General features: G+C 44.6%; 1 protein-coding gene across 1 annotated transcript in view; it reads left to right on the top strand.

The window, feature by feature from the left end:
* Positions 1 to 3,101, top strand: part of stxbp1b (syntaxin binding protein 1b) — a gene marked incomplete at its 5' end in the record, with an annotated part of 98,794 nt that extends 95,693 nt beyond the window's left edge. The window contains 2 exons of the mRNA XM_084308150.1: positions 904 to 1,025; positions 2,984 to 3,101. Of these exons, the coding sequence (XP_084164276.1) occupies positions 904 to 1,016 (113 nt within the window). The 3' untranslated portion in view covers positions 1,017 to 1,025; positions 2,984 to 3,101. The remainder of the gene's footprint in view (positions 1 to 903; positions 1,026 to 2,983) is intronic.
* Between the last annotated feature and the right edge of the window lie 12,719 nt (positions 3,102 to 15,820).

Genomic DNA, 15,820 nt, shown 5'->3' with positions numbered 1-15,820 from the left:
CAGGATTCAGGCAGGAAGAACAGATAATAATAATCAGGATTCATACAGGAAGAACAGATAATAATCAGGATTCAGACAGGAAGAACAGATAATAATCAGAAATTCAGACAGGAAGAACAGGTAATAATAATAATCAGGATTCAGGCAGGAAGAACAGATAATAATAATCAGGATTCAGACAGGAAGAACAGATAATAATAATCAGGATTCAGACAGGAAGAACAGATAATAATAATCAGGATTCAGGCAGGAAGAACAGATAATAATCAGGATTCAGACAGAAAGAACAGATAATAATCAGGATTCAGGCAGGAAGAACAGATAATAATCAGGATTCAGGCAGGAAGAACAGATATTAACAATCATGATTCAGGCAGGAAGAACAGATAATAATAATCAGGATTCAGGCAGGAAGAAAAAGTTCAGCAGATTCCAATCCTATACGAGGTTAGATTTCATTGAGGTCGATACGATATTATTGTAACATCAGGAAATCCTTCTTTTCTCTCCTTTTCGACGTGTGTAGTCTTCTTAATCTTTTCAACATGCTCCTTTCCTTCCTGCCTAAAGTGCAACTTTCCACATGGCATATTATGGGATGGTGGCGGCGCACGTCTTCCAGTGGGACCACATCGTGGTGAAATGATGACATTGTGATTATTGTAGTACGACACACATTTTTTCACAAAACGAGAAAGGAATATCATTTGAAAAGTACAGAAATACACAGTCTCGGTGTGATATTGCACTTGAATCCGTGCGGTTCAATGTGAACGACTATTTGACTATATGTGCATTTTGCACATCACTCAGAAAAAGGACAAAACATTTGTGTTATTATTGTGATTAATTTCTTCCATATGGTCCAATGAGAACTGACCATGCAGGCCCCCCCCCCCACAGGCTCCACCCACATCCTCACCCCCACCAAGTACCTGAAGGAGTTCCAGCACCCAGACTTCCAGGACCCCAACGCCCCGCCTGAGGAGACCGAGGAGCCCCCGCCGGCAGAATGAGACTCTGAAGTAAGTACACCAGGCGACCCCGTGACCCCTGCAACCTCCAGTGTCCACTGTCCCTTTGTGAAAGACTGGAAATTGAGCAAGCTATGGTTATTTCAATAGTACATAGACATTGTTGTTTACAAACCGTAAAAGAATGCTCTTGCTGCGTCTTGTACGGAGTCTTAAATGTTACCTATCTCAAACCCCGCCCTCTTTCTGAGGGAAGCAAGAGTTGTGATTGGAGGATCAAGAAAACAATCCCTCTGGAAGCAACAGTTGTGATTGGAGGATCAAGAAAAGGGTGCAGGGCTTGAGATTAGCTTGTTTGTGGAACATTTACATTTTTTTCACTGGTTTTGATCAAAACCTTCTGAGAGATGCAACACCAACCCACGCTACAGCACATATTGACCTGTACAGCCAGCCTCCAGGCAAAATACCTAGTAGGCAGAGGAGACTCGTTACAGTAATGCGTTATCTACTTTGTGCATGGGTTATAATACGATTTTAAGACTCTGCAAAATGATGATGATGATGAGGTCATCATCATCATCATCATCATTAAGTGAGGAGAGGGCTCCAGTGGGATCCATTTCTCTTTCTGTCTGACCTTTTACTCTCTCTCTCTCCCCTCTGGGACCAGTCCCCTGTGATGCACCCCTCCTCCCCCCCCCTCCTCTTTCTCTCTGGCTGTGTCTCTTTATATCTCTGTGATGTTTGGGTTCCTACACCCCCCTCCATGTTTACCTAAATCAAATCAAATCAAATCAACACACGTTAATGTCCCCATGGGCCAGACACGTCTTCTTTAAACAAGTCAAGAAGAAACATCACAATAAATCAATAACAAAACAAAAAACACCATGAAATCCAAAATAAAATTTAAAATAAATAAATGCAACACTCCCAGACGCCTGAATACTTTGGGCAGCCGAAGAGTGTTTCTGCGTCTCTGATTGGCCAGGTCATTTCTGGTCATGTGACATGTACGCCCAATCGTGGGACCGCAAGTTTCTACACTGGTTAAGCTTAGGCGCTCGTTCGAAGTTGGTTAAGGTTAGAGTTTGTCTTAGAGCATGGCGATAGAACGTCTGCCCTGATTCCGACGGTTAAGCTTAGGCACTCTTTCGAAGTTGGTTAAGGTTAGAGTTTGTCTTAGAGCATGGCGATAGAACGCCAGGTAGTTTGCAGGCTGTTAGACCCGGAAATAGGCGCAGAACTTGCTGTCCCACGATTGGCGCACATGTCACATGACCTGGCCAATCAGAGCGCAAAACTCGAACGCGGAAGCACTCTTCGGCTGCCCAAAGTATTCACGCCTCCCAGACATACCCCATGTGGAGGTAAGGGAAAACTCACTAAAAAGCTAGCAAAGAAATACCTGTGTTTTTCTCTAACCCAAACCCCATCATTACCCAATATGTTTTGCTGTCAGACTTGCCTTGACTAAATGTTTTTAACTCAGCCTCACTAAAAATCATATCTCAAGCCTGCCCTCTTTTCTTGATCCTCCAATCACGACTGTTGCTTCACTGAGGGAAACAACAGTAGAGATTGGAGGATCAAGAAAAGAGGGCGGGTTTGAGATTCGTCCATTGAATAAATCTATCAAATTGACATATCTGTAAATGTGTTTGCTACTGTATGTTGTTGTCTTTCTGCAAATTAATGCACACAAGGACCTGTTTAAATATTGTGCTTATTTATTTATGACCAAAAGCATAATCTTGATATAATTATGATGCCAGAGATATGTTTGTCCTATTCCAGGAAATAACTCATTCACTATGAACTATAACAGAAAATAATTGTAATTGATAATCAATAATAATCTACTAATCCACGTTGACCGTCAATTAATAAAGTGGGGCCAGCCTAGACAGTGCTTTCATTGATGGAATATGTCATCAAAGAATTTAACCCTGTACAATTCCTCACTGTGTACAATACATTATCTTTTGTGTCTCTCTATCATTCAGGATCAACTGAAATATTCAGCCCGTTAAGCCTTCTACAAGCTCTCAAAGACCTGGGATAAACCAGACCAAGACACGACAAGCTAAGAACCTAGCATAGCTCTCCCTGCTCTGAACTTAGGACACACACGCGTGCACGCACACACACACACACACACACACACACACACACACACACACACACACACACACACACACACACACACACACACACACACACACACACACACACACACACACACACACACACACACACACACACACACACACACACACACACACACACACACACACACACACACACACACACACGCACACACAACTCAAGCCATAATTACTATTACTCCCCCTCACTCCACATGGCACATCAAAAGAAATTGTGTATTCCAGTCGTACCCCACTATGTCTCAATATCATATTCCTCTCCGTCAGCACGTCAATGCATGAACTGAATTGTGTTCGAGTCACTGTTTGTTGAATCTTATGATTGTTAGATGTACTTTCAGTTAATCTTATCAGACTCCAATACTGGAGTTTGTTTTGAACAATTATGTTGTGAACAGTGTGTGTGTGTCTGTGTGTGTGTGTGTGTGTGTGGGGGGGGGGGTTATCAGGATTTTATTAAATGTGTATGGAATAAATGTGAGTTTCCTAATCTAACTCTGGGATTGGATGATATTAGGACGAGGTAGATTGGAAATTGAGTGAGGATTTGCAGGCAGTGGTTCAGGCTTAAGGGACGTATAAAGGGAGGAATCAGGCTTTTGGGACCTTTCCATTCCGCTTTTTTTTTGTCGTGTCCACAAGACATTCAATTACAAGTCTTGGCTAGATGTGGTTCAACCACAGCTGAACACATTGCTGTCACGTTGTGTTCCCCACAAAACTCATGTAAACCATTGGGGGACCCTGAACTTAACCTTTAAACCTATAGTTTTCATGTTTATGCTACAGTCTCTCCCTTAATACGTTTACAAAATTACCAATAACTCATCCTGGATGCTATTGGAGCAGACCATTTCAAAGGAACATGGCAACATAATTTGGAAATGCGCTTACTGTTATTTGGATACCAATTTACTCTCTGTGTATTCAGTCGAAAGCTATCCGGCTGCAAGTTAGCCTGGCTTAGCACAGTGAATGGAAAGCTCTGCATCTTCTGGTCATCTCAGACCCACTCCTATCCAAGCTCCGGGAGGGTCATCAAGGAGAAGCCGCCTATTCTCAGTCCTTGCCCCACAATGGTGGAATGAACTAGGACAGCCGAAACCCGATCAATCTTTCGCCGTCGACTAAAGACACACTTCTTCAACCATTATCTGAAATGAGAAAAATAATATATATATATATATATATATATCTAACACTAACTAACCTTACTGTCATGCACTTGTACTAACCTACACTGTAGCACTCAACACTTTGATGAACATTGTTACTCAGCTGATAGAGTTGTGCCCTTCCTGATGGCTTGTCGTACAGAACTTGTAAGTCGCGTTGGATAAAAGCGTCAGCTAAATGTAAATGTAAACGCATTTCCCATAATGTTGCCATGTTCCTTTAATAATTTGGAACTAGAAACATTCACCTTTATGTATTATTAGATGATATATAAACCATGCCATACTGTATACATTTCTGGTGATGTGTCTTGGGAAATGCCACTCTTTGACTGGTGGTAAATCTAGCTGTAAGTGACAATCAATAACGACTAGGAGTTAACTATGACAATGAATAATGTCGTTGTAGTGTGTTGAATCAATAACGGGTTTTTGATCATTAGGGAAGTTGCGTGTATTAGTTTAGTTGTTCGTCTCTGTTTCAGGCATGTTGTAATGAAACAGTTGTCTTCACATTGATGTATGTCTCTTTGTTTATTTGTAATTTTTTTCCTTTAGGGATAGTTTCATCTTGGTTCCTGGGCCCTGTTTCTTGTACCTGGTTCAACTAAGTCGATCAAGATGTCATTATCCAGCTTCAGTTAACCCGATGTTTGAAGCCGGGATTTTCCTGTTCCTCGAAGGTGGATTCAGTCTCGTTAACTCAAGCCAGACTTGCGACCCAGGCTAAATGCGCGCGGCCGCTTCAGTTGAAAAGCCAGCACGTATCGATAGCAGAGAATCTGATTCTCTAGCGGCATTGATTGATTAATTGATTTAGAACTTTATTAACATATTGCAGTACGGCTCAATCGCCTCGCCGACAAGTTAAATGCGTTATCTATAGGCTAATTTCAAGTCCCTCATTACCTCAATCAATCAGATTATATTTCTTTAAACTTGCCTGCTGGATTGAATAATCAAATGAGATCTTGCTAGCGAAAATAATTAGTAAAACTGTTATACAGAATAACGATACGGCTCCCTTACCCATTGATTGATGTATGGTCGATCTTTTACTTATCTTCTCTGTGGTCTAACGGGGTTTTCTTTTGACTTTCACGCAGACGACCGGGGTTCGAGACCCAGTCATCTCCTTCTTTTTGCAATATAGGAATAATTCAATTTGGTGCACGTTGAGAGCTATATAAAGAATGACATCCTCAATGCATGTAGATTTATAATATTTTAACTTAAAACTATGCTACCTTTGCGTATAATCATTAATATTATATTCCAAAAATTTATATTGGAAAGACGGGGTTTCAAACCCCGGTCGCCGGGTTGCCAGGATTGAGCACTACCGCTGAGCCACTGTGCCAGATGGGATAAATTCATTGTTTATACATTAATGAACGAGAGACCCGTGTTTAGAATATTCTTTGTTTTGAATGAAGTTTTATCTCTTTATCCTCATTCATTAATGTGACGTCAACGGCTCATTCAATTTCTCAAATCCATCAAACAGCGCATCTCATCAGACATCTTAATCCCAGTTACAATTAAAATAACCACATAATGTGTACATCGCACGAGCGAGCGTCACGGTATATATAACGTGCATTATTTAGGACAAAGTGAATTTAGTATCAGCATTTTGGGTCTATTTTACATTTCAAAAGCCCCCTCTGGAAGAATGGAGCACAAAAACGTAATTCAGAATGGTATAATGCAGATCGTAGACTGTGGGAATAATTTCAGGAAACGGGCTGTCACTTCTTTGCGGGGGCGTGGCGATGGTTCAGGCTAACTTGAACTTAAACTCTGCTTTCGACCAGGCTCAAACTTTTGGATCTGTTGTCATGGTGATTTGGAAAATCCAGGTACGGGGAACCGGAAAGTCCGGCTAACTCAGTTATCCAGTTAAAGTCATTCTTACTGTTGTTATATAGTGTGCATCTTTGTTATTAGTAAATCAAAGATATATCAGTGTTATCTGACATCTCTGCTCGTTAAGTCTATGCTTGTAAGTGACCATCCATGAACAATATTTGCTAATAAAGTGGGTTAAATTGAACTTTCATTTTGTCACGTAAGATTATATCAAATTGTGAATTATGCCCTTTGCGTTAGTAGTACGCATCATGATTAGCTGTTGAAAAATGAATCCTGTAATACCACATGCAGCCACTGGAGGGAACCATTGCCACACAATAGGACGACAATGAAATCTTGCAGCACTGCCAGCACGCTGGTAGCCTTGAAGCTGTGAGCACATATTAACCCTTTCACTGCGACAATACAGAAGGTTAACACTTTCACTGCCACACGACAAAGGGTTAACCCTTTCACTACCACACTACAGAAGGTTAACCCTTTCACTACCACACTACAGACGGTTAACCATCTGTAGTGTGGCAGTGAAAGGGTTAAGAGTATGATGAGTAAAAACACTGTAGCTTCATTCAATGATATTCATGGCAATGGCAAGAGAGAAATAATATCAAATCAATTGTGATTTGAGGTTATCTAATTTGGGGCTCTGTGTTACAAATCAATGCAGCAGCAAGACCATCATATTTTGAATATAAAGAATAGAAAATTATTCCTATTCAGACTTATTTGTTTATATAAAGATTTATTTTATTAATATGATAGGCCAGGGCAAAGTACTAGTACCCACACACACACACACACACACTCACTCACTCACTCACTCACTCACTCACTCACTCACTCACTCACTCACTCACTCACTCACTCACTCACTCACTCACTCACTCACTCACTCACTCACTCACTCACTCACTCACTCACTCACTCACTCACTCACTCACTCACTCACTCACACACACACTCACTCAATGCTATTATTCTCCCTGGACGGTGAATACAGCCAGACGATTAGATTTAATTGAGTCTGTTTTCCACATGGTTCCCTGGCGTGTGAGTAGGAACTTATAGACCTGTATGGCAACGCAATGCAGTAGCTACTACAGCCTTCCATGTTACACCAAGCTTGGTTTATGCAACACCATAGCATAGCTCCAAGGCCGTGGCGACCAGAGAGCATCTTCTCAGTCGTCTCTGAACCATGGAAACCCTCACACAGACAAAGCAGTTAGAATTAGAATCAAAGTATCTTTATTTGCCAAGTAAATTTTTTTTTTTGCATATACAGAAATGTCTCTTCTGCATTTAACCCGTCCTAACTATTTAGGAGCAGTGGGAGTCTCCAGCGCCGGTGGGGACCAACTCCAGTTCTAACGCCAGTGCCTTGCTCGAGAGCATTGGCAGGGAGTGTGTGTACCTAGGCATGCATGTCTTAATATATAACATCAAGAAGACATTTCCATCTATGACGATGTACAAATGTAACTGGATAAATCCGGAGAATATAGAGATTATTTCCCCCAGGACACGCACACAGGAAAACTCCACAAGGTTTGTGGTGTTAAGTCTTTATTCCGTTCCTTTTGTTTCCCCCCTGATAACTTGAGGAACACGGTACCAGGCCTTCCATTCTGACTCTGTACCCCCCCCCCCCATGTGGCAGAGGTATAATGTAGAAGTGTGATCTTGTCCCTCTGTGTCTGGGGTATAATCCACACTACTGTACCGATTCTTTCCACAGGTGAGTCTATATTATGATTTCCTTTCCAAACGTGTGACCTGCATACACAGGAGACGGTACAGCAGGAGACAGTAGATGTGGGATGTTGGGGTTAATACCCTAGGGTTTGTTTTATTGTTCCAAACTAGTGACTTCTTTGTCTATTTGTCGTCGTAATGCTGTGATAATAATACGGAGGTGGAAGATATGGGGGGGGGGGGGGCACATACAGGATATGAGTGTGCAGCTACAACAGCCACAAAGGGGTTATATAACTGTGCGATTCTAACAGCATTGTCTAATCTCTCCCTTTCTCTCTCTCTTTCTCACTCTCTCTGTCTTAAATATATCTCTGTCTCGATCTATAAATATATCTACTGTACATGTAATGTTTTTTTTTTTTTCAATTACTGGTATTATTTCTTATATAGGAACAAGATATGTCATTTTTGGATCGTTTGGATTCACAAAAATCACATTTATACAATATTCAAAATACTTTTTCGTCCGTAAACCGCGATTGTGATTCATTGTTACAGTACTGCTTACTTAACCCTTTCACTGCCACACTACCAAATGGTTAACCCGTTCACTGCGACAATACAGAAGGTTAACCCTTTCACTGCCACATGACAAAGGGCTAAGCCCTTTCACTGCGACAATACAGAAGGTTAACCCTTTCACTACCACACGACAGAGGGTTAACCCTTTCACAACCACACTACATACGGTTAACCCTTTCACTACCACACTACATACGGTTAACCCTTTCACTACCACACTACAGAAGGTTAACCCTTTCACTATCACACTACATACGGTTAACCCTTTCACTACCACACTACACAAGGTTAACCCTTTCACTACCACACTACAGACGGTTAACCGTCTGTAGTGTGGTAGTGAAAGGTTAACCGTTGAAGTAGTCTGTCTCCTTGAATCCAGTCGCTTTAGCATCTCATCACAGTGGCCATCACACACCACCGGCACTTAGGTCACATAGAATCTCTCCAGTGTTGGGGGGGGGGGGGGGGGGGGGGTCCTACTCTTTCACAGCTGAGGGCGACATGTAACTGTACTGTACTCTCGTGACTCCTTTATTTACAGCACAAATAGGTCAGTCATCGGTGGAAAACCTTTTGGGGGTTTGATTTAGTAAATACAAAAGGTAGTTGTTCCGAGCCCAGATGGGAGGAGCGATGGGCAACAAGACTTGTGTTGACCTCTCTGTGACCTTATTACCATTTCTTGGAGCTATGCATCTTTGGTCACTTCAAAAAGGGGGGATGTCCCTCATTTGAATAGTTCACATGACGTCCTCTTTTTCTATTTTTCTCCCATCCCAATTCCACTGTGCCAATTCTTCCCTCCCCTGTCTTGAACGTTGCTCACATATGCCCCCCACTGGCCGGTTGTAGGGAGGATAGAAGCCTTGCATCACGTGACCCCTCCGGTACACGAGGAGGCAGCCTGTCACATCTTTTCACATGCCAGCGCGGACTCTCAGTGGCGAGGTGTAACGTGTGGGAGGCTCACACTACCCCCGCCATTTCCTGTCTCTGCTGTGCAGGCGTCCCCCAACCCACCTGTAGGAGTCGCTGTCCACAACGTCCAGATTACCACCCATCGACTTCCACCCGCTAACTCTGCCAATTGAGTTAGTATGACGGCTGGCCCAAGCCGGAGGCAGCACCGACAGCCGGAGTCGAACCCGGTGTCTCTTGCGTTGGTGACGAGCGCAATGTCCGCTGCGCCACCCAGCCGCCTAGTCCGGTCAGTATATATATATTATGAACCACTTTCTCATAAAACTAGAAATCAAGAGAGGGAGAGAAAGAACTCTCCACTCGGTGACATAACTGGGATTTAGAATCTGGGGGACGCTCCCTCGACACGGGGGTTAGACCATAATGTGAGGCCATAACATGTTGTCTGTGAGTTCTTACACCCAAATGAGAACATAATGTGAATTCTTACAATGGGTGGCATTCCGCTTTAATGATGATGAAGTTATTTTACGATACTGTGTTGACTGTGTTTCTAGCTGAAGGGTAGCATAATATTACTGACAAGCAACGTGAAAGACACCTTTTTGGTGCTTCGCCATAGTCAACAACAGATTGATTGATTGAAAACTGTATTAACTGATTGCAGAATGGGTACAATACAGGCAATTAGATATTACATTATTCTCGACTCGCGGAACCAGATAATTTTTTTTTTATTGTTACTCAATTCAAGTGATCAAGTGATTACTTTCATTTCTCAGTGTTCTCAGTGAATATTAATTAATTTAATGTACCGACAGGTCATCAGTAACAAGCCCTGATGAAATTTGTTTGGGAGTAATCCCACCCAACAAAAAATCTTGTGTGATGATCAAGTTGTGAGACTTTTCTGCCTTTTTCAAAGCTATATCCACCACTGGCTCACAGGGTCACAGTGCTGTATATCAACTATTGAACTATTTTATCACACTTTTTACTTCTTACTGATGCACTGCTCTGTTGTATGTTAAATACCCTGTTGTATGTCCGTTCTATTTTATAATTTTTTGCCTATTTTTAAACTGAATAATTTTTTACTGTTTTTATTATTTGTATTAGTGAATGCAACTGTAAACAGAGAGGCCTATTGGGATGCTAGATCCTAATGTGAAACATTGTGATTTACCTTACCTTGCTACCGCTCTATCTTTGTTATGCTCGCTTATGCCTGTATTTTTTACTGTTGTGAAGCACTTTGAACTGCAACTTCTGTATGAAAAGTGCTATACAAATAAAGTTATTATTATTATTATTATTATTATTATTATTATTATTATTATTATTATTATTATTATTATTATTATTATTATTATTATTATTATTATTATTATTATTATTATTATTATTATTATTATTATTATTATTATTATTATTATTATTATTATTATTATTATTATTATTATTATTATTATTATTATTATTATTATTATTATTATTATTATTATTATTATTATTATTATTGTTGTGAAGGGCCAGATTAAACCGAATATATATATTTATTTATATATATATATTTAATTGTATTTGTATATTCTCTAATATTCCCTGATATCCCTTGTATATTCCTTGTACAATATGCATTGAATATCCATTCTAGCCTACTGAACATCCCATAATAGTCTCCATTCTACTATTGGTCGAGACCTTGGTGCCAGGCTGCCATACCCCCCAGACCCAGTTCAAACGTACCGCTCAACATGTACGAACAAGTCCTAGTTCCGCGTAGGAATCTGGCTACCGCACCACTAATGGTACTGTTTGTTCATAGTGCGTATATATGCTGCGCTACTAAAGTAGGACTTCCTTTTAGTCCAGTTTCTTACCCTCCAATAGAGTGACAGACGTAAAGCCTCCCCGCGACGCCACGTGTGGGAGTAAGGCCAAGTTCGGCCTACCATCGGTATTGAGACATTGTGTATATTAATATTTGAATAGTCATATTTGGCACTATATCGTCGAGTTGGACGTAGTCTATTAAGCTAATAATAGTCTATTCATATGTAGTGCTTCGTGCGGTGAGAATACTATCGTAGTCAGCACCCCCATCGTTTCGGGTAGAACTGGCTGCTTATCCAGGGTGGCCGACCCCATGTGAGGCTGCACCCGAGGAGCCCCAGAGCCGACGAGCGAGTGGACCTGCATACCGGATTATTCTACCGACGACAGCCCGCCTTCCCAGGCACGGATTATGCTTTGTATACAGTGATTATTCTATGGATAAAGACCAACACTGCCGTGTGTTGGAAACCCCCCCCCGGAGAGGACGACAGGTGAGGAGACGCTCTACACGACGAGGTCGCTTCACGTCTCTCCATCGTGGACCGGAGGAAGCCGGCCCACAGAGAGTCCAACTGCTTTCATCTGTGGATCGAGGATCGCTGAGGCACCGAGCCGCACAACCGTGGGTTCTCCCAGGATACCCTCGGCCAGACGGATACGGCCAGACTCTACCCCCCCCCCCCTTCTCCAGTTGTCTTACAAGCGACCGGAACCCCCCCCTAGTGTATCCAGTTCTATAATCATTAAAGTATCATTGCTATTATTCCTTAAATATTCCAGGTTGTATATTTACCGCCTGCGCCACCAGAGATTGGACGTTCTCTATTGATATACCAACGAATACTCATTTGCCATAAAAGTGCATCCTATTTCAAATCATAAATGTAATTAAGTGATTGCTCTACATACCTTTTGCTATGTATTAATTATTATTAAACGCAGACTTTCGACTTGGTACATTTGTGTTGGATCGTTTCATCTACGTGGGAGTGTTTACCATAATTATTTATGCCTAGTACTGGGTGGCCAGAGTCTAAAGTACAAGAGGTAGTGGTAGTAAGTATCATATCTAACAATACAGTCAGGGAATTGTACCCCTCAGTTACAATTGGTCCTTCGAGCCGGATGGTAATTAGTGTAATATTAATATAGTGTTATTAATATTGAAATGGCCTATGATGAACACTCCACGAAACGATCCTCCTAACCAACGCCCGCAGCGCGAACGACGGCTCCCTCAGTACTTAGAGGCTTACGCTGTCAGTCAACAACCTAGTCTTCTACTAACAGTAAACGCGGTAAAACTAGAAAGTAAAAGTATGTCTAACCCCAACGCCCAGACTACCCCGACCATAGAGGCCCCTACGGGTTCTAATGTAACTGACCAAGCTCACGGTGGAGACCAGTGGGAACCAGACATAACTTCACACCCCGCCAGTACTGAAGAAGTAGTCCCCGATGAGTCCCGGGAGGAATACAACGCTACCGAGAGAGAACTCGGCACGGAAGAAGACGGGGAGAGCACCGTGGAGATAGAGCTCCAAGGCTCCGCAAGGAGTACCCCGAGGGAAGGCTCCCCTATACAACCGCCTTCTCCCAGCGAGGCAGAGAGGACCCTACAGCAGGCCTTCCTCATCAGCCTGAACGCCGCTGCTGAACGCGACCGACTGCAGATCCAGCAGCGGAGCGAAGAAGAGCATATACGTCTAGAAATAAGACGCATTCAGATGGAAGAGAATGTGGCCCGAGACCGAGCAGACAGCCAGCGAGCAGCTGCTGGTGCTCTACGGGACGCAGAGCGCGACAGACAGCAAGCGCAACTAATAGAACAGCTGATCAGACGGACAACACCCTCTCCCTCCGCCAGAGGCTCCAGGGACTCGTCTAGACACACCTCCAGGGCGGCATCCCCTAGCCGAGTAAACAACCCTGAACTTGACCAACAGACGAGGTCTATACCCCCCACAGACCACCTCCCCCCACCGGTCCAAGCGAGACCTAGCAACCGGGAAGGAGCAGCATATCCTGTGGAGAGGCTAAACCAGAGACTACAAGCACTGGATGACCTAACTGAAGACGAAGAGGAAGAGGAGGAGAACCACGCCCGACGACAGCACAGTACTCTACCGGACCAGGAGGTCCGGTACAGCCCAGGCTATACTCCCGCGGAGCTGCGCTACAGACCCCCGACTCTATACACGGGTGAGCACGACGCACGACCCGCACCGAGGAACAGCACCTGGACAAGCGGGCCATGGTACACTGCCGGTACCAGCCCATACCAAGGAGCGGGAGGAGACTCGCCTAGGAGGCCTCTCCCCCAACGCTCGCCGATGTATCCACAGTCAGCGTCATACATTGGCACGCCTATGGTACCCGACTTCACCCAAGAGAACCGGGCCCAGTATACAGAACTCCGCATGTGTCTGGAGACCATGTTGGTGGATGTATTGGATGAACGCCATAAATACGCCATCCTACTGAAGCACATAAAGGTACCCCGCGCACATAATATAGCGCTCGCCTACGCGACTTCCACCACCCCATACACAGCAGCGCTGGTAGCATTGGACCAGAGGTATGGGCGCATATGGGATTACGTGATCCAGGAGATCCGACACATCGACCGCTTACCCCCAGCAATAGACAATCGAGCACTGGACGACCTGTCCATCAGAGTGCAGTCCCTGGTAGGGATGTTGGGAGCGCAGAGAGAGAAGGGGAGGCATGAACTTTACGCCAACTCAAATGTGGAAAGGATCTTGGAGAAGCTGCCGCCCGCTCGACAGGAGCGTTTTAGGCGGCAGAGAGACCACCGAGACCCGAATGGCCCCGAACCGAACCTCCTCGATCTAGCAGACTTCCTGGCGAGAGAAGTCAGCAGCCTACGGCTAGATACATTCGGACGGAGCACCCCTGGCTCCAGAGAAGGAACCAGACGACTAAATGATGGAAGAAGATCGGTGACTGTGATGCACCAATCGGAGTCAGTACCGAGCAGCAGGAGCCACAGTACCCCCTCCAGAACGGAGAAGTGGAAGATAGTGTGCCCCTACTGTGAGAAAGAACACTGGCTAGCGCAATGTGACTCCTTCCCCAAGCTGAACGCGGAGGAAGCAAGTCAATGGATAAAGTCCAACAAGCGCTGTTTTCGCTGTGCGCGCTCACACATGGCAGCCGAATGCCGCTTAAAGAAAAGGTGCACCAAGTGCGATGGAGCCCATCTGGACATACTTCACGACAGTAACAGACGGCGCCCTTCACCCGCACCATCCAGCAGCAAAGCGAGCGTCATGTACATCGATCCCGCCAGCAGCAGTGGAGCCCGAGTACTCCTAAAAGTAGTGCGTGTGACACTAAGCTACCAGAATAAAGTCCTGGACACTTACGCCGTCCTCGATGACGGGTCAGAGAAGACCCTTCTGCTCGCCTCCGCTGCGGCCCAGCTAGGGCTGCGGGGAAGCGAAACCCAAATGACAATTCGGACAATAAGACGAGATTTGAAGACGATAAAGGGCGAGAATGTCTCATTCTCTATCGCAGCAAGCGGCCAGCCCGAGCGACGGTACCAGATTACAGACGCTTTCACCAGCCAAGAAATAGGACTGTCGCGGTACACATACCCCGTCGCCAAGCTGATGGAGAAATATGCACATCTGCGCAAGTTACCGATCCCGCTCATAGACAATGCTATGCCGACCCTGTTGATAGGCTCCGACCATGCAGACCTCATTGTCCCGATAGACCGGGTTCATACCGGACCCCGAGGCTGTCCTGCAGCAGTCGAGACCCGTTTGGGATGGACTCTCCAAGGCCCGCTCGCCAAATCTCTCAACCGAAGTACAGCCACTAGATGTCTCCACTCCCGAGTCACAGAGGGAGAAACCGCACTCCTGCAACACGTAGAGCGGCTATGGACCTTGGAACAAATGCCCTTTAAGAACGGAAAGAAAGACATTCGCTCTAAAGATGACATTTACGCCATTCACCTCCTCGAGACAGGGACCAAGAGAGTCCCGGTCAACGGCGTGTTGAGATACGCCACGCCACTCCTGCGGCGAGAAGGAATGCCTACTTTCCACGCCAAGACAGACGCCACAGAACGGTACCTGCTGAACACGGAGCGGCGCTTAGCCAAGAACCCCGCCCAAGAGAGTGTATACCGCGCTGAGATTGAGAAGCTCATCACAGCGGGACACGTCACAAAGATGGACATTAAAGAGGCTGACCAGACCACCGAATCGTGGTACGTGCCTCACCACAAGGTCCATCACAACGGTAAAGACCGCATAGTATTTAACTGCAGCTACCAGATCGGATCCCAAAATCTGAATAAAGAGTTACTGCCCGGTCCCACACTCGGCCCCTCCCTACTCGGCGTTCTACTCCGCTTCCGCCAGGAAAAGGTGGCCATCAGCGGGGACATTAAAGGAATGTTCCTGCAGGTGAGATTAGTAGAGGAGGACAAGCCCCTGTTACGGTTCCTATGGAGAGAGAAGCCAGGAGATGAGCACCCAGCCATCTACCAATGGGAAGTCCTCCCCTTCGGAACGACGTGCAGCCCCTGCTGTGCTACATTTGC

This window comes from Notolepis coatsorum (genome assembly GCF_963971535.1).
Source record: "Notolepis coatsorum genome assembly, chromosome: 2".
Lineage (NCBI taxonomy): Eukaryota > Metazoa > Chordata > Actinopteri > Aulopiformes > Paralepididae > Notolepis > Notolepis coatsorum.
Note: the sequence above shows the minus strand (reverse complement) of the source record. Positions and strands in the feature narration are given on the sequence as shown.